General features: G+C 31.6%; 1 protein-coding gene across 4 annotated transcripts; it reads left to right on the top strand.

The window, feature by feature from the left end:
* Nucleotides 1–9,420: 9,420 nt before the first annotated feature.
* On the top strand, nucleotides 9,421–16,237 carry LOC18592188 (putative WD repeat-containing protein C2A9.03). 4 transcript variants are annotated; one of them, XM_007018760.3, is made up of 10 exons: nucleotides 9,421–9,720; nucleotides 10,143–10,305; nucleotides 10,415–10,582; nucleotides 10,742–10,828; nucleotides 14,523–14,657; nucleotides 14,752–14,862; nucleotides 14,953–15,044; nucleotides 15,134–15,239; nucleotides 15,335–15,421; nucleotides 15,507–16,237. In XM_007018760.3, the coding sequence occupies exons 2-10, from the start codon at nucleotides 10,147–10,149 to the stop codon at nucleotides 15,918–15,920; spliced, it is 1,359 nt and encodes a 452-aa protein (XP_007018822.1). In that variant the 5' UTR covers nucleotides 9,421–9,720; nucleotides 10,143–10,146; the 3' UTR covers nucleotides 15,921–16,237. The 4 variants fall into 4 exon arrangements, with proteins under 4 accessions (XP_007018822.1, XP_088665133.1, XP_088665132.1 ...); XM_088809007.1 differs by lacking the exons at nucleotides 9,421–9,720; nucleotides 10,143–10,305; nucleotides 10,415–10,582 and adding an exon at nucleotides 12,279–12,341 and having other exon boundaries at nucleotides 10,740–10,828; XM_088809006.1 differs by lacking the exons at nucleotides 9,421–9,720; nucleotides 10,143–10,305; nucleotides 10,415–10,582 and adding an exon at nucleotides 12,254–12,341 and having other exon boundaries at nucleotides 10,789–10,828.
* Nucleotides 16,238–18,976: the final 2,739 nt, after the last annotated feature.

Genomic DNA, 18,976 nt, shown 5'->3' with positions numbered 1-18,976 from the left:
AATAAATTATATAAGCTCTAATTTCGGTTAAAATTACTATATAGGGTATTCATGCTATCTTCAATCACCTAATAAGTTATAATGTAATGCTTCAAATTTATATATAATTTCATATATTAAAATCAAATAAATCAATAAAAAAGGAATAATTTTCAAACTTGTATAGTAGTAATAGTATTAGATTTTTGTTGATCTAACAAGCAATCGGACCATGATGTTTCAATTCTCAAAAAAAAAAGAGAAAAGAGGAAACGATGTATTTAATATTAAAATTATTTTTGGTGAAAAGGAGAGAAAATCTTTAAATAGTATATAAATACAGTTTTGAATTTTAGATTTTTTTTCTCTTAATCTTTGTAAGAACAAAAAAATTTTAGATTTTGATATTCTGTTGTTGGGTCTTCTATTTTTTTATTAGTTTTTGTTGAGAGGTAGAGAAAAGCAATATCGTTATTTATGTTGAATAATGGTAATTTGTAGAAGGAAGGAGAGGAGAGGGAGATTAATTGAGAGATGGGTATTTCCTGAAAATTAATGTATTTTTAAAAGAAGAGAAAAAAAAAAGCTCATCCTTGGAGCTTTTTTTTAAGCTCTTTTTTTTAAATTTTGTTTTAAAAAAAAGTTTTTTTTTTAAGAACTTATTAAAAGATCATGTTTTGCCTGACTTTAGCTTTTAAGATGTAGATAAGCTAAAAAAAACTAAACCAAACATGCACTAAGTATATTTTTTTCTCTTTACTTGTTTTCGTATAGTTTTTTACACTTTTTTTATTACCTTCTATTCGAGAACAAGTATTATTACATCCAATTACTTCAACAATTATAAAATGAGTTTTTAATTATTACTCATTATATGTAATAAAATTATTTTTTTTATATTTACATAATGAGTTATAATAATAGCTACTAACATTAAACCTTTTCATAATAATTTCATTCATTACGTGCATTAAAACTTATTTTTTAAAAACTATTACTTTTGACACTATATATAAAATCTTCATAATTCATTTGAGAGATTTTAACTTTTTCAAAACTTTTCTCTAACTTTTCTTTAATTCTCTTTTATTTTTTAATTATTTTTTCTTATTCTCTTCTACTTATCACAATACTCTTTGTAAGTAACATAATTAATTTAAAAATTAATTAAAATTTTAATATCTTAAAATATAGTAAAATTGTCTTGTTAGATAAGATCAGCAAGAAGTCATCGACAAGCTCCACTTTTCCTTCTTTCTCTATTTAATTTCTCTCTCCCCCATTTTCTTTTTCTTCCTGATTTTTTTTTTAAATTTCTACTTTATATTTTAATTTCAAAAAAAAAATTCCTTAAAAATAAAAAAAAATGGCTTGACACTTTTTAGACATATGATAATTATCGTGGCACTTGTAGGACAGTTGGCACGTCTTCGTTCACCATTTGAAACGCTTCGATTAACTGAGTTAATAAAGTATTCAATTTTCTTAACGTGATCAAAGTTAAAATACTTAATTACGATTTGTTTTGCCGATACCAAATCACACTTAATTTAAAAGCATGATTTAGTTTTTAAAATTTATTTATGAGTGCTTTCATGCTCTTAAAATTTAAATAAATCATATAATCAAGATTCAATTTTAATTCTTGCAAAAAATTAAAATTCGATTGTAATTTATATGACTTATGCATTTGTAATTAATAAAACTTGATAAATTTTATAAGGAATATAATACTACTATTAAGATTAAAAAAATGTTTGAAAACTTATAATCAATCAAATGTTATTATTTTAAAAAATCAATGGTAATAGTTATAAGCTCTCTCTCTCACAGTTGTTTTGGATGGAAATTGTTTATTGTTCAACATGTTAAAATAATCTTGTTAACCAAAAACCTTTTATAATTTCGTCATGTTGACAATGGTAAAGTTACATCTATTTTAAAAAAGCTAAAAAAATAAATAATATAAATTACAATTGGAATAGTTAATTAACTACCTCTGCCACCTTGTACAATTTTTTGTTTTTAAAAATAAAAAAAAAGAACAAAAAAAGAAAGAGGTATCTACTTACCCAACCTTTAATTATATTTTTCAATAATTAAAATAGATTTTTCTTATTATTAAACTTGTCAAGATCACGAAGACTTTTAAAGTTAATCAAAAAAGAGGAGCGCTTGATCGTAAACGGACAAATGAGACAAGGTTTGAATAACGGAATTCTAAAAAGGGCAGTAGCATTGAGGAAAATATAACCTTGTTTTATTCTAGGAGAATATTGAGCAGTTAGGCATGAATATTTTTACTTTAACAGCTATGCTTTTGCGGTTGACCAAGTGATGGGCATTTATAAGCAGAAGTTTCTAGGTATACTTTTTCTTTAACAATATTAGGTAGTCTACTTTCCAATGCTTTCGGCTGTCTCCAAAGATGTAGTGAAAATCCATAAAAAAGCATATACTTCTCCAACTAATGTGTATAATCCTTATATTAATATAATTACATGCCTTTATGTTCATTGATCCAAATTTATGAAATTTTGGAAACAAATAACCCAATTGAATAGGAGATAAATATAAGTGATTGCAAAGAGTTCTTATGGTAAAGAGAAGAATATTGGAATAGTTCTTAGTGTTTTTGTGATAGGTGGTGAAGGATAAAATAATATGAAGGAAGCGATGGATTACGATGAATGAGAAGGGCTAAATAGAAAGAATATCTAGAGGAGCCTAGAGAGAGCTTTCAGGATAATATTTACTAAGTTTCTAGTGATTTCTGAGTGCTTCCCAACTTCCAAAACTCTTAAATTTATATTGAATGAAATTATTTTCTTAGGAATAGTTAAAAGAACACGTTCAATCATAAGAGAACATATTTATCATAGAAGAGCAGTTAAAGAATTACCATGTTACATTAGGTAATGAGTATAAGTTTTAGGTAATAGAGTTGTGACACTTGATAGTACACCACGTGTATTTTTAAGAAAAAAAGAAAAAAAAAAGATAAAGCACATATACTTCAAGAAAAAATTAAGAGAAAGTTCTCATAACTATCTTAATATTTGAATCACTAAGCCAAACTCTCTAAAACATCCAAAATGCAAATGTAACTCATTAGCCCTGCCACTTGTTCCGAGTTACTTTTATTTCCTTGAATAAACAACTATTCCATGCTTACTTCTGGACGCTTTTGCGTTTGAAACACTCTTGGGCATTTCTGCGCTTGGAACACTCTTGGGCACTTCCACCTGTGGAACGTACTTGGGTGCTTCCATGTTCGGAATGCCCTTGAATGCTTCTATGTTTGGAACACTCCTTGAAACGCCTCTGAGCACTTCCGCAATTAAAACAATCTTAGGTGCTTTCGAGTTTAGAACATTCTTGAACACTTTTGTGCTTGGAACACCCCTAGGTGTTTCTGTGCTTGGAATGCCCTTTGACGCTTCCGTGCTTGAAGTGACCTCGAGCTTCTACACTGTAACGCCTTTGATGTAATTTTTACTGTAACACAATACTTCAAAAATAATAGTTAGTCAAAATTGAGCATCTACAGTGATAATTAACGTGAAACCAGATATAGATTCTCCCATTTAGATCCCTTCCTTTAGTAAAGAAGAAGGTAAATTTGGCAATTTGTATATTTGTGTCTTAATCTTGTTGTGTAAATATAAGATATTAACAGTTACATCGGTAAACATGAATATGTCATGATTAAGGAATCATGTCAGGATCTTAAACACGTACATGAATATATTTAATATATATATATATATATATATATAACACGACATGAGATAACTAACACGTTTATTAAATATGTTGGGTTAAATTTTATATAACATGACACGATTAACACAATTAAAATAATTAAATTGAAATATGTACAAGTAAAATATTATTCTATGATTCAAATTTATAACAAAAAATTATAAATATTATAATATATACTAAATATAATAAATTTTAATATTAATAAATTTTAATTATTGTAAAAATATTAATATTTATATGCATCAATAAATGAGTTTTAGTTGTGTACTAAATGTATTTGCATGACACGTGAACACAATTAAATAAATAAGTAATAACCATGTTACAAGTTATACAAATACATAATAACATGATTAACTAATCACAAGGACAAACCTACATTCATGATAATTGTGTCACATGACACCACTCAATTAGAAAAATATTTATTTTAATATTATTTTTTAGAATTTTATATACTTAATAATATTAATGAACTCATTAATATTTTATAATTTTGTAAGGAGTGGTCAAAAAGTAGATTTTATTAAAAAATCTATATATTAATAATATTTAAATATTATCAAAAAATAATTTATTTATTAATATTAAATACTACATGAAAAGACACAAAATTTTCTTTTTATAATTTAAAATTTAATTAAAAACAAGTCAAAACGTAAACTACTCCCTCTCCAAAAATTCAAATCTTACTCTTCAGATCAGCAGTGACGTTTCCTCTCCTCAATTCTTAGTTGTGTTTTTCACTCTTTTAAAACAACTTAACTAAGCTTTAATTATAATTAATTTTCAATTCAAATTAAGTTTTTAAATACTTCATGTCTAAATATTTGATAGTTTAAGTTCATAATTATAATATAGCTAATTGAAAATAATATTGCATGTCAAATAAGATCTGAAAATTATGAGTCGTTTTTTTATTTATTTTGTAGATTTTGATTATTTGATTTTTATATTTAATTTTATGTGGTTTGTGGATGCTTATATTTAGTTTTGATCAATGAATTAAAAATTGTCATATTGTTAATTGTTAAACCTAATAATTGTTATGTAAGATCATATTTTATTTAATTCTAATATTGTTAGATGTATTTTATATTGTTTCTATTGATACTATTATGTAACATTTTCAAAATATGAAAAATCGTCATGGACAATTATAGTTTTCTTAGATATTTTTACTTTGAACTATTAAATGAATGTACTGAATTTACATTTTCTGTAATTTAATGTTAAAACTTCTAGTTTATGAATTTTAACATATTTATTTTTTAATTATTATTATTATTATTTTAATTATGACATTACTTAAAAAAATTTTAATTCATCCTTGATTAATCATGTCTTAAACAAGTTAAACGAATTTGATACAGTTAAAACACAATTTATTGATGTTTTTAATTATATAGATACAATTAATACATAAAACACGATTAACTTAAACTTAAATTTATTTAAATAAATCCATATTGTATTTGTATCGTGTACAAACTTCTCAAAATCTAAAAGAAGGTTGAAGGAAGTTGAGAGGGTAATAATTCAAGGGGACATTTTAAAAAGTAGTCCTTAAAGATAAGATATTTTTAAAAATGACCATCTTTATAGTTTTAACTATTTGTAACCAAGTTGGACAAAATTATCCTTAATGAAGTTATACGTTATGATGTTACACGCAATGTACAAAAATCTGTAACAAGTCATGATTAGCGTGTTACACGCCATGTACAAAAACCTGTGACAAGCCATGGTTCGCGTGTGACACGCCATGTACAAAAACGTGTGACACGTCATGTACAAAAATCTGTGACAAGCCATGGTTAGCGTGTGACACGCCATGTACAAACACATGTGACACACCATGTACAAAAATCTGTGACAAGTCATGGTTAGCATGTGACACGCCATGTACAAAAGCCTGTAACAAGTCATGGTTAGTGTGTTACACGCCATGAACAAAAGTCTATTACAAGCCATGGTTAACGTGTGACACGCCATATACAAAAGTCTGTGACAAGCCATGTACAAAAACCTGTGAAAATTCAAATCCTCTCAACTTTTTTCTTTTTTTTTTGGTTTTTTTTTTGACAATTTGGCATAGATTAAAGTGTTTCTAACATGTTTTCATAAATCAAAATACAAATATTTTTTTATCTAAAGCACCCACTCTGACTAAAAATAAAAAAAAAATTCTTTGAAAACCTAGATTTATAAATTTTAAAATTTTGAGTTTATTGATATCTAGGTCCTGAATTGATTCAATTAAAAGTTATTTCATACATTTGTGATTATTTCTGCCGTTTTAGTTTTATCCAAAACACCTAAAAATCGAATCTCCCAAACAACCACCCATCCAAGTATGTCAAAACTATTGTTTGGTGTCTTGAAAGCGTAAGAAAGAGAAATATGAAAACGTAAGAGAGAGAAATCGAAAGTATAGCAGATGAATGTCGAACAGAGAAATTTGATAAAATTTGAGAAATTGAGATGAGAGAGAAATTCGAAACACAAATGAAGGAAAATGAGAAAAAATTATGATGAATGGTTTAATTTATTTAAAATAATTTAAAAAAGTATTTCTGTCAAATCATGATTAAATATAATTAAAAATAATTAAATTTATTTTAATAATTACTTTTAAAATATTTTTATCAAAAAATATCATTTTCCACAATTTTTTCTAATTCAAGTGTAGAGTTGGCACCTCTCCAATAAAACCACGCAAATTAAGCCCAAAGTATCTCACGTGGTTGGCCTCCCAAGAAGAATGTAATTTCATTTCACTTTGAAAGCGATGGTTTTGACCCATGTTTAGGCTTGTAACAGGTCACCTGGATCAGTCCATTTACATGGGCGTGGCAGGAAGTGAGATATGGAATAATGCCTTTCAATGTCCTATTCAAGTCAGGCTCGCTTTTAAAATGTTCAGATATTAAAGATGGTTTTTAGCCTATTAGGCATATTGTCTTTCTTGCCAGCTATGTCTGGAATTTGGGACTTTGATTTATACTTACCGTTCACAGCTTATTTTCTTTGATATACAAGATGTTCACTGTTTTACAGTATAAAAGACAAATTTTTATAAAAAATAAAATTGAAAATTGGAAAGAATTTTAATTCTAGTACCCTAAAAATTACAATAAAGGAAAAAAAAAACACTAAAATTTAATAAAAAGAACGACGAGCAAATACAAATTAGGTGCGGGTGTTTTCCTTTTAAGTTATACCGAGCTGTCCTACGGTTCTAGATTCTAGACTCTGGAAAACACCAAAACACCAAAACACCAAAACGAAAATAATGCTAACAACAAAGAAAAGGAGAGGAGCCTTTAGTACACAAAACTGAAAAGTAGACAACCCAATGACATGATCTGCATTTTTGGTTCTTTGCAGTCACACTGACCGTCATCATTATTCCTCAGCCACTTGTTTTTCTTTTATTCTTTTAAAAGATTATTTAAATTTTATAACTTTGAATTTTCATTAGCGATATATCTTATTAGAATATATTTAAAATAATTAATAATTTAATATGATAAATAAAAAATATAAATATTTATTTGGTATGACTTGTAATGAAAATGAACGATGAAAGAATAATAATTTAATTAAAATACACAACTTTTAAGCCAAAAATTGGGTTAGCTCTTATTAAATTCTTTTTCTGTGTGTAGGACACGATAACCATTAGTTGGCGGAAGGGACAGTAGACGTGTGTGGCTTAAGAGTGACACCTATCGATTTTAATGTAAAAAGTGTCACCAAATACAAACGCAGCCTTATCAAGACGAGCCAAAGGTTTCGTCCTCTGAGGTGAAACCCTGAACGTTACCCGAAAGCGCGAACACCCTAAACGGACCCCACCTTTTAGGCTTTGGAAAATGACAAAATACGGATCAGGAACCTCACCCAGGGGTGGGTCCCTATTTTTAACCGACCCAAATGGACCAAAAGCAAGAACGAAGGCGGTGGACGATAACCCTTCACCAACCAAACCACCACTGTTTTCTAACCCTGGTTTAGACTTTTTATTTATTTATTTATTTTCTTTTACTGTAACGGCGTTCAAAGACGGGAAAATCGAGGGATCCGTCCGCTGCGCTAAGCCACGTGGTGGAACAGGAGGGTGCCAAGGTTCTGGACCTCGTGCTGTGAACCAAACACGTGGACACACCATATCGTAGCTCGTGGATCAGATGGAAGATGCGCCCCACCACGCCTTTGTTTATTTAATTAATTATCGTCAATTTATTTGGATTCATTAGTTGTGAAATGTAATTAATTAATGAGTTTTGCTAGGTGAATTAAGGATTTTTTTAAAACTTATGTTACATTAAATAATATGTTTTAATACGTTAAAAATAATTTTTAAAGATACACTAAGATTTTTCGTTAGTAAAATTTTTAGTTAATTAATTTTTACAGTTAATGCAATTTTTTTATCAAATTTTTAAAAATAATACATTAATAACAATTTTTTTTCTTAAATATTAACTTAAACAGTATCACAACTGTCAGGTCAAGGGGCTTTGTTGGGAACGGAAAGTTCTCAGCAACCGACAGTTGTGGGCGGGCTTCTGTCTGAACAATCAACAATTTAACATTTGGGAAACGAATTTACAGAACTATCCTTTTTTTAGTCTGAAAACGAGGAAAGGGAAGTGGCTTTGAAAAAAATTGAAAAGTGAAAACAAATGCGAGGGACATGTATGAATTGACACTCTGTATATCCGCTTCTGACTCAAATCTGCAATATGCACCAAACTAATTCGTCTAATTTATTTTCTAGCTTAGCTTGACTTTGACAATTGGCTTCCAAAGATGGGCAAAAGTCTTGGGACAATAGTGGCAACGATTCATTGGCAACTTTAGATCATTTTAGTTTTCAGTTATTCAAAATGGATCCCAATGGATAGTCTATTAGTTAAAGAAACCAATTACAGCACGGTGTTGGTTTGAGATGTTAAAATTATGTTTATTAAGCTAGTTTGTTTTCAAAAATTTAATGTCCGGAAATATCATAATTTTTTATTTTTCAAGTATTTTTCATAATTAATAATATTGTTAAACACGCATAATCTAGAGATTTTGAATAATTATTACATGGAAAAATAATAATTTCTAATAAATCACAATAACAAATTTGAGCTTCAAAATTCTAATAGGATGATTTTATTCATTTAATTTTGACATGTAAGGTTAAATGAAGAAATCATAATAAAGGTGCTTCCTCATTTAAGTGGCAATTTTACGCATGGAAATTAACAATAAGTCACCAATCACGTCCCTGGATTCATTCACTTATTTTGGTAAAGTGGAAAATATAAAATCTAGGAAAAGATTACACGAAACTTAAAGGGGTAGTTTGGGAAAGTCAAAACAGGGTAAAAAGAGAGAACTCGAGTATCCGGAAAAGGCCAGACAGAGAGGGCATCAAAGATCTATTCCCGTAAAAAACAAGGCCCTAAATTCATGCTAATTACAGCTTAATTCATTTGTACCTTTCTACCACGGCAGTGATCCACCTGTTTTAAACCTGACGGTTGAGAGTGGACCCTACAAAAGCACACCGATTCCTTTATTTAATTTTTTTTTTTTTTACAGTTGGGCCCCTCACTCTTGGGTCCACTCTCACACTCCCCCGCTATAAGTAGCGCGATGGGGAAGGGCTTCATTGCTGTTTTAGCAAAAGCCTCTATAAAACTTTCTTCTTCGTTTTCCTGTTTTTTCCTCTGTTGTTTTGCTTAATTGTCTATAGCATTTTAAACGAACCTCTTTCAGCTTCTCCACTGCTCGAGTTGTAACTGTAATCTTGGCCGTTGAACTGTTTCGGATTTTCTTTTTCTCTCTCTGATTGTTTCCCGGTAAACCGTTTAGATTCCCGTTATTTTGCGCTTGTTTTCTCTGTTCTTCCCTTTCTTTTTGCTTTTAAACCTCTTTGTGCCTTCGTGATCTACCGTCTACCACTCTTTGGAGGTAATTTTTCTCTTTATTCGCATTTTCTTCTTTGCCATTTTTTCTTTATATTTTTGAATGGTTTTTGCAGGCCATAAATGAACCATTTTATGGCTCCTTATTTCTTTTCTTTTTTTAATTTTCTTTCTCCGAGGATTGTTTGTTTACGTTGATTTTGCGCTTTCCGTTCTCTTTTGTTGTTTTCGTAGCATTTTGCCTTCATACTTAACTCAATTAGCTATTAATATTTTAGTTTTTTTATAAGGAAAAAGTTATGTTGCTTTGTAAAATTCTCTTCTCAATTTCCTCATTCAACAACTGTTTCTTATGTTTTTTTTTTTTTTTTTGTTTGGATTGATGGTAAGTGATATAGGAGTTTAAGGCTCTGTTTTGTTTTTTCTTTTTTTTACTAAAATTGCTTGTAACCTGTTCCCCGACTGTAGAAAAATGGAACACTTTCAAAACGACGATCTCGAATACGTTGTTGATGACTACTACGACGTCGATGATTTCGAGCACGACAATCCCTTCGCCGAACCTGAGCCTCAGAGAGACACCGCCGATTTGGACTCCTTTGACTCCGACGTTGAAGACGATTTGGAATCAGTATGTTTTTATAGTCTTTCACGATTATGCTTGATTCTCACGATTTGGATTCTAGAATCTGTAGTTAACTTCTCTTTTTTTTCCCATGTTTGCTGTTATTTGGAAACAGAGTAAGCCGAAAACTGATACATCAGCTATGGAAGCAAGAAATGGAAAAGATATACAAGGAATTCCTTGGGAGAGGCTTAACTTCACTAGAGATAAGTATCGCGAGACGAGATTGAGACAGTACAAGAACTACGAGAACCTCTCTGGTTCTCGTGAAGAGATGGAAAAGGTTAGTTTCTGTATTTCTTGCTAAATCTAAAGCTTTTTTTTTTCATCCGTTAATTCTAATTTCCATAAACTGTAAGGATGTTTTAGCCCTGAATTGCCCATATACCTACGGAGTCGTTTCCAAAAAATTTTTTGCTAAATACGCATATCCTGTTGACAGGAATGCTTGCAAGTAGAGAAGGGAAAGGCCTTTTATGACTTTCAGTTTAACACAAGGCTTGTCAAATCGACAATTGTGCACTTCCAGGTAGAGAATTTGCTCCTTACTTTTAATTCTAGTGTTGATCTACCGGTTGTTTGCAATTTCGTTCCCATTTTAAGGCATCGCATTGCATTTATTTGAGTGGAGGTTTCAACTCTTCATCTTTTATGACAAGTCCGTCTAAGCACAATTTGGTTGATTTTTAAAATGTCATGGTTCGGCATGTTCAATGTTTTGAATGCATATGAATTTTAAATTCATTCTGCACATAATTATCTGCAGTTTATAAGAGGTGCTATCTTGGAGTCTTTAAATTTTAATTTATTTGTTAGTTTTTATATTCAGCACTGCTTCCCACCATCAAGTTTTCCATATAGTTTTGCATCCTCTTAATTTTGGTCTTGTTAATTCACGTAGTTATCCTTTGCAGGTTTGAACTTAAATTATGTGCATATCACTAGTCTCATAGTTTTGCAGGTCTTGTTGTCATATTATTACATTTTATCCATGTTATTATTTGATTATGGCTCTCTGCCTGAACCATTCATTGGAAGGTATGGAGTTTACATCTGCTTTGTTAGACCATAGGCTTCAGTAGCTTTTTCTCTTTTTGTGATAAATGTAAATTATATGGCTTTGTAGTTAACTTACAGCAGCTAATCTAAGCATGCTAAGTTCCTGAGATTAATTAGGGTTGAGTGAGGCCATATTTTAATTCCAGTTTGACTTAAGAGTTTTTTTGTCAACTTTTTCTTGTTCTTCTGTTAGTTTGAAATATTTAATGTACCCCACTTAAGGAACCAAGATGGGGTTTGTATTCACATGAATCCTTTTTGTGCAGATTTGTGAAGGATGCTTTATTTTTACTTTCACATGCTAACAGTTATACAAATTGTAAAAATTTAAAAGCAATATATGCAGAGGTACGGGTATTGATGCTTCATGGCTGTGGTATGACTTGGGTTTTTTGAAATTTTGTTGAAATTTATAGTTAGAACGTTACATTTGTAGTTTTTGACAAACATTCACAGATTCAAACACTTTGAAGGCACAATCACACACTCCCACACCCCATACTTCTGCTTATATACATGTGCTTGCACACGAAACTGCTACAGCATCTAGCTGCCATTGTGAAGCTTATGATGTTGATGATTAAACTTTGAACTATTCCCTAGATGTAGTCTTTTCTGACACTATACGAGCCATGGGTGTAGAGTTGCCACAGACTTTACATTTAACTCCACTGATCTAATCAAGGTGCTAAGACAGCTTTATCATAGTTGTTAGTAATCTATGTCTTGACCATTTAATTTTCCTTTACTTCAGATTCATTCTCATTTCTAGGGGCTACTATTTGATCCTTGCATTTAGATATATGATTTACCATTTTATTGTTCCTGTAATTTGTGGGTTAGGAATATATTTGTTACCTGTTAATTTTATGTAATTAACCTCTGTGGCATTTAGGAATGCTATTTCTCTCTTATTTCAGCCTTTAAAGCAAGTTGGGAGTAATTTCTGAGCAGCTGGCGCGATAAAGATGCATTGTTATATGGTATGATGGGAAAAATGTTTGAGCATTTGAGAGGCCTGTGTAGTGGTTTCTGTAATTTGAGTAGAGCAATGTGTCCTGCACTTGAAGGCCAATTAACACTTTGCATTTTATCATTGCTAAGAGTATTTTTAAATTACTAGATGCACTCATGGTTATCAGAATGTGTTAGTTTATTATTGCTTTTGAGGGACCATCTGCATTTTTCAATTTACATTTGAGGGACCATCTGCATTATTACATGCTTTTGAGATACTATCTGCATGAGTAATCCAATTTGCATTATCTGATTAATGTCCCATATTATTCTTGGATGATCTCCTTCATGTGCATGCTGAAATTGATTACTGGTTGGGGAACCAGTTTCCTTTCTCAATTTTATTTTTGCATATTTCTTTCTGTTATCAAGTTAGAGGAAAGTCTTAATTGGTGCCAAATTCCATATTTCAGTTTCCGTTGTTGTGAATGAGCTGTGTATTTGTCTTAGCCAATTGGCTTTTGAACTTCAGTTGGAGGGTAAATGTGTTTATCGGATCTGTGTAGATCTATGAATGGTGCCATTTAGGTTTTTCATTGTTGGTTTATGCTTCCATATCATTTTTCCTACCCCTTTTCTTTGATAGAGGTCTGGAGTTGTAGGTGCATTTGTAAACAATGTCCTAACCTCGTTGATTTACTTCTTGAATAGATGCTGGGTAGTTTTATGTCATATGAGCTGTTAAGGTTGGGTCCGCCATCCTTACTTGTGTGATAATTTCTATGCATCATGCTTCATAGTAATTAGTCCATATAAATAGTTCCAAGTTTTTAACTGTGTGATGATCTTTCTGTGTTATGCTCTTGAGTGCCACAAAAATCAATGGTGGTTTGTGCAGGTCCACTAGTCATTACTTCCAAGAGATCGTGAGCTTTTCATTGTGTTGAGTCAACCCTTTTATACCTAAATAGGGTGGGTCCTAACCAGTTCACCATATTGAAGTGTGTGATAATCTTTCATGCATTCTGCTGTGTCATTCTAGTAATAATCACTTAATTTCTTATCTTTTATCATTTTCATTTCATGTGGCAAAGTTTCATGCATTAGCCACTTTCCGGGAATACTTTTTCCCTTTGCCTTTTTTATTTTGCAGCATATGCATTTGTACTGTTTTGTTTTGCTTGTGATCCAAGTGAACTTATGGTGTTATCATCCTTGCTTGCCATTGTGTTGAGTCCTACTTCTATAGGTTAGATAGGGTGAGTCATAAATATTTTGCCATCCTTTACTGCATGATGATCTTTCTGCATTATGCTCCTTGAGTTGCACAAAAAGTCAATGGTGGTTTGTGCAGGTCCCCTGATTCCAAGTGATCATCAGCATTTAATTGTGTTGAGTCAATACTATTATAGCTAAATAGGGTGGGTCCTAACCAGTTCACATACTGAACTCTGATAATCTTTTATGAATTATGCTTTGTTAATTGTCACGTAATTACCTGTGTTTTATCATTTTTGTTTCATCTGGCAACTTTTTCATGCATTAGCCACCATTTGTGAGTACTTTTTCCTTTTCTCTTTATTATTTCCATAGTGGGTATTTTGAGCAAAAGTAAATTGGGGCTTGAATTTTGTAGGGGGTTACATAAGGTCAATGAAGGGTTATTTGACATATGCATTTGTAGTGTTTTCTTTTGCATGTGATGAAATTGAGCTTGTCTCTTATCAAAAATCATTTGGGTGCATTTATGGGTTTTATGGGTGTGAACTGTAATTATGGGCTAATTAATATTTTATTGGTAACTATTTTCAAAATCAATGATCTGCAAAAGAAAGTCAATGGTGGTTTGTCTCTCTTATTTGCTACCCATTTGCACTAAGCATAATCTTGAGCATGATATTGTGTTGAGTTGTACTTTTATATAAATGATGTTAGAAGACAGTAGTTTTAGTCATCCTATTGAGTTGTGAAGCTATTTGTGAGTCTGTAGTTAATTGCTATCCCTATTTTTGTAGGCAAAAGGATTATGTGGTCATATGGTCTTCCACAATTGCACTCTAACAGACATGCATTTTGATTTACTTTTATGACTTTAGTTTCAAAGTGCATTCTAGGTGATGGATGATATAAATTTTGATCTGCTTTTATATATGGCAGAATGTTGTTATTAGTTTATGGTTATGAATCTAATTTATTTTTCTTTGTAGCTGAGAAATCTGTTGTGGGCTACATCAAAGCATGATGTGTACCTCATGCAAAATTACTCAGTAATGCATTGGTCATCACTGCTACACAAAGGCAAAGAAGTGCTGAATGTGGCTAAGCCAATTGTTCCCAGCCTGGTTAGTAAGGATGGCCACAATTAAATTCGACTTCTGCTGTTAACTTACTTCAAAGAGGTCTCGAGTAAAATTCCTTCTCTTGGTATCTTTGTAGAAACGTCCTGGATTGCTGTCTCAGCAACTCTCTAGAGTGCAGATTAGCACTATGGCAGTTAAAGAGAATTTAATGGTGGCAGGCGGTTTTCAAGGGGAGCTTATTTGCAAGGTATGTGTTTGGTCTGACAGATGTTTATTGATTTGATATTTTATTTGCAATTTGGCTAATGTTTTTGAGTTTATTCTTTTGCTTGGTCAGTATTTATATCAACCAGGGGTAGCATTCTGCACAAAATTAACTACTGATGATAATGCAATCACCAATGCAGTGGATGTGTACCGGAATCCTAGGTGAGAAATATTGATTCTCTTACAGGATAATATGGACAACTTTGATAACTTTTTGAAAGGCAAGCAACTAAAATCTTTTGTATCTGCAGTGGTGCAATGAGAGTTATGGCTGCAAATAATGATGCTCAAATCAGAATTTTTGATGCTGAAACTTTTGCTAGCCTTAACTGCTTCTCGTTCGACTGGTCTGTAAATGTAAGTGTTGCTCTTCAGAACCGTGCTTTAGATTTCAATTTGTCAATATTTTTTTTAATGTACTTATTACCTGTATGGTTTTGTGTTCTGTCTAGAATACCTCTGTGAGTCCAGATGGCAAGTTGCTTGCAGTCCTTGGAGATAGTGTGGAGTGCCTGATTGCAGATGCTCAGTCTGGCAAAGTATGTTAGTCTTGCTGGGACTGTACATATTTGGTGCATTTGAGGTTTTAATTCTTCGTATGTCTAATTTTTTGGTACAATGCAGGTCACTAGCTGTCTAAAAGGGCATTTGGACTACTCTTTTGCTTCAGCTTGGCACCCAGATGGGCACATTCTGGCTACTGGGAATCAGGACACTACCTGCAGATTGTGGGACATAAGAAACCTATCCAAGTCCCTTGCTGTGTTGAAGGGAAGAATGGGAGCAATTAGAGCTGTCAAATTCACATCAGATGGTCGGTTTTTGGGCATGGCCGAGCCAGCAGATTTCGTCCATGTTTTTGACGCGGAGTCTGGGTATGTAAATTGCCAAGAAATTGACCTTTTTGGTGAGATAGCTGGAATATCCTTTAGCCCAGATACAGAAGCTCTCTTTGTTGGGGTTGCGGATCGGACTTATGGCAGCTTGTTAGAGTTCAATCGCAGGCGATATACTCATTATTTGGACTCCATCTTGTAGAATGCAAGTCGGCCGATATCTATCAGAGGCAGATTATTGTGAATATTTAGCACAGGATTGGATTAATATATTTAAGGGGCCGTTTCAAAAGTTCCTGGATAATTTTGGGTTCTAGTTTTATGGCCAGAGGAGCAGAGTTGGTCTGAATTGGCACTTGGCAGTGACTTGTTTCTGTGATGGTGAATTTTTTTACTGGCAGAAATGAATGAAAATTTTTGTTTTTGTAAAGCTGTTGGTGGTCGTATGTATATGTGAAAGACTTTGTAAGTTTCAAATTCTTTTGTTAAAAGCACGTCTACTACCGGTTCTAGCTCTTATCTTGCTTTGCAAATTCAAAAAGATTTGGGTTGGAGAAATTTTTTTTAATTATTTTACAAGAAAATTAAATATTTTTTTGTTGTTTGAATTATTTGATGAAAATTATTTTTTACCAATTGGAGTTATTTAAATGTATATAAGAGTTATTGTAAAATAATAATAATATTTGATTTTCATTAATTTGATATTAAAAATAAAAAAATGAATAAAATTAATATTAGTATTTTTCAAAATATTTAATCATATATATACATTTTAAAAAATTTTTATCTTATTAATTTTTAACATAATATTATAAAAATATAAGTATTTATTAATTAGATAAAACATTAAAAGTTTATATTTATGAATGTATATTTAGTAAATGATTATTTTTTAAACATATTTTATTCTAACTATTAGTGAGATTTAAATTTATATTAATAAATGTGTATTCACGATCATTGAAATATTTTTTATTATAATTATTAGTAAAATTTATTCAACTCATAAGTAAAAATTTAAATTATATAAATAATTTTATTAAAAAATATTTTTTAAATTATGATAATAATAAATAATTTATAATTAAATATTAATATTTATTAAATTTATATTTTATTAAAACAAGCGGACTTTAATGTTCTGATTGTTTTGTCAACTTGCGTCTAGTGCAGTCATTCAATGGCCGGGTGTGAATACGGGAATGTAGTTTATAAAAGTCCAAATTACGAAGGCAACCATTCAATGGAATAAACACAAACCTTAGTACCAGAGTGAAGTTTGGGTTGCGTAGCAGGGATTTTTGACTTGAGAGGAAGACTAAAGCTAGATTTCTCATTTCGGTACACAAGCCTAAAGCTAATGGATTTTAGTTCTATTATTCTATACGTCTTCCTCTTGTGTAGTAAAGAACACATACTGATAGAGTTCAACATCAGTTCCCTGGGGCGACAAAAGCAAACACGTTTTCAAGTTAAAAACCATCCACAAAGGGCAATCGGGAGCGGAACAGGACGGCTACAAAATGTTAGGTATCTGTCACAGTGTCGTGTTAAAACTGGGTTCCAATTTTTTGACCAAAAGTTAATGTTTTGATGCCATCTGCGTCACCTGGGGCCTCAGACTGGAAAACTGTCCTGAAAATGACCCATACACACTTTATCCCGCAGCTGCGTACCGGCAGCTCAAGATTTGCGTTAATCCAGTATTTAAATCTGCTTTTCATTGTTTGATCATCCATATCTTATGGTACAAGAAAAAAAAAAAGTTTTGCGGTATAGCAACAAATGGAGCCCGCACCTTGTTGAGGATGGTAAAGGCCAGGACAAAGTCCTATCCCTCGTGCAGGAAGTTGGAGGTGACGGATGCTGTCGGCAAGTTGTAATTTGTCGACGAAATTCTTGATGATATGGTACACACTTCCTAGTAGGATTAACAAAGACTTTTGTCAAAGGAAATCTATCTGTGATCTTACAACCTTAGCCGTATTGCTTGTTGCACTGTTTCATGTCTGAAGAGCGCTCCCTTTGATATAGACCTAGGTCCGTGTTATTCATCCATTTTTCTTGATGCCCCTCTTGACTAGTTTAAAGGTTTAGATTCCTACAACTGTTCTGAAACATTAAACATTATTGTTGTCAAGACTAGGACATGAATTCCAACAACAGCTGTTTTGTTATTTTTATTTTTGTATTTAACGCTTCTCAGTATCAAACAAAAACCTTGAAATTGACGATCTTGGCTGGAATTAAACTAGATAATTCTCATAATCAACAATAGAGTGGGTCATGGTCTTTTCTTTTTCGTGCATGGATTAGATAATTGAACGTTTCCACTTTTGTTTCACCCTTCATATCCAACTGTACCAGCGCTTGATATTTGTCAATTCATGCTTATCAACTAAAGGCTACCTGCCTTAGGGTTCAAAAAAGAATTGGTGGAGGTATCGCTTTACTCACTCAAATCAAATAGACATTATTTATCCTAAGAGCCTGGATGGAAAACCTTATCCCAATATTGGCTCGAAACACATTAATTTAGCCCACTATCACGGGTTGCAACTTGACGAAAATGACAAGATTAAGATTTAACTTTTATGGTACGTTATAAGCCCAAATCATTGCTGATTTAATTACCACTTTAAAGATAGTACGACTTTCGACTTTAGCTTGCAACTTGCCCTGGAGCTACTAGTACTAGGTATTAGGTATTAGATCATCCGCCACGGTTGGGTATATCTGATAAAAAAGGGGAAAGAAAAAGCTTTTGATTTTCGTTCAAATTAAGTTTTCCAGAATAGTGAAATGAAAAGAACATACCATCACAATTTTTAAGATGGATTAAAGAACCCTCTAACCAATATATATATACTTTCTATTAATCAGTTTGACAATCCAAGTTGAACAATGCTCATATTATTATTTGATCGGTTGACGTAGACAAATATAAAACCAAAGTACAAATTGGCTCCCGCTCAAGTTGCAACTCCATTTCCCATGGAAAAAGAGATGAAAACCTTAATTTTCTTAAGTATTTACTTTGACAACTGTTTTTTTTATTTGTAGGGCAATTGGCCGCCTGGTAAGATTAGACCGCATGGAAGTGTCCCGCTTGAAACTTGAAAAGGATCTCAAAAGATTGACCTTCGTAAACCTAATAAATCAGCCCTCCAACATGGTCGGGAACCAAAGGAAAACTTTGTAGTTTGAACATTTCTAATATCATCTTTTACTATGTTTTCGTCAATGAAAACAAAA

The sequence above is a fragment of the Theobroma cacao genome, chromosome 8 (assembly GCF_053813885.1).
Source record: "Theobroma cacao isolate CCN51 chromosome 8, ASM5381388v1, whole genome shotgun sequence".
In the NCBI taxonomy this organism is placed as follows: domain Eukaryota; kingdom Viridiplantae; phylum Streptophyta; class Magnoliopsida; order Malvales; family Malvaceae; genus Theobroma; species Theobroma cacao.
This window is presented reverse-complemented; position numbering and strand designations above follow the sequence as displayed.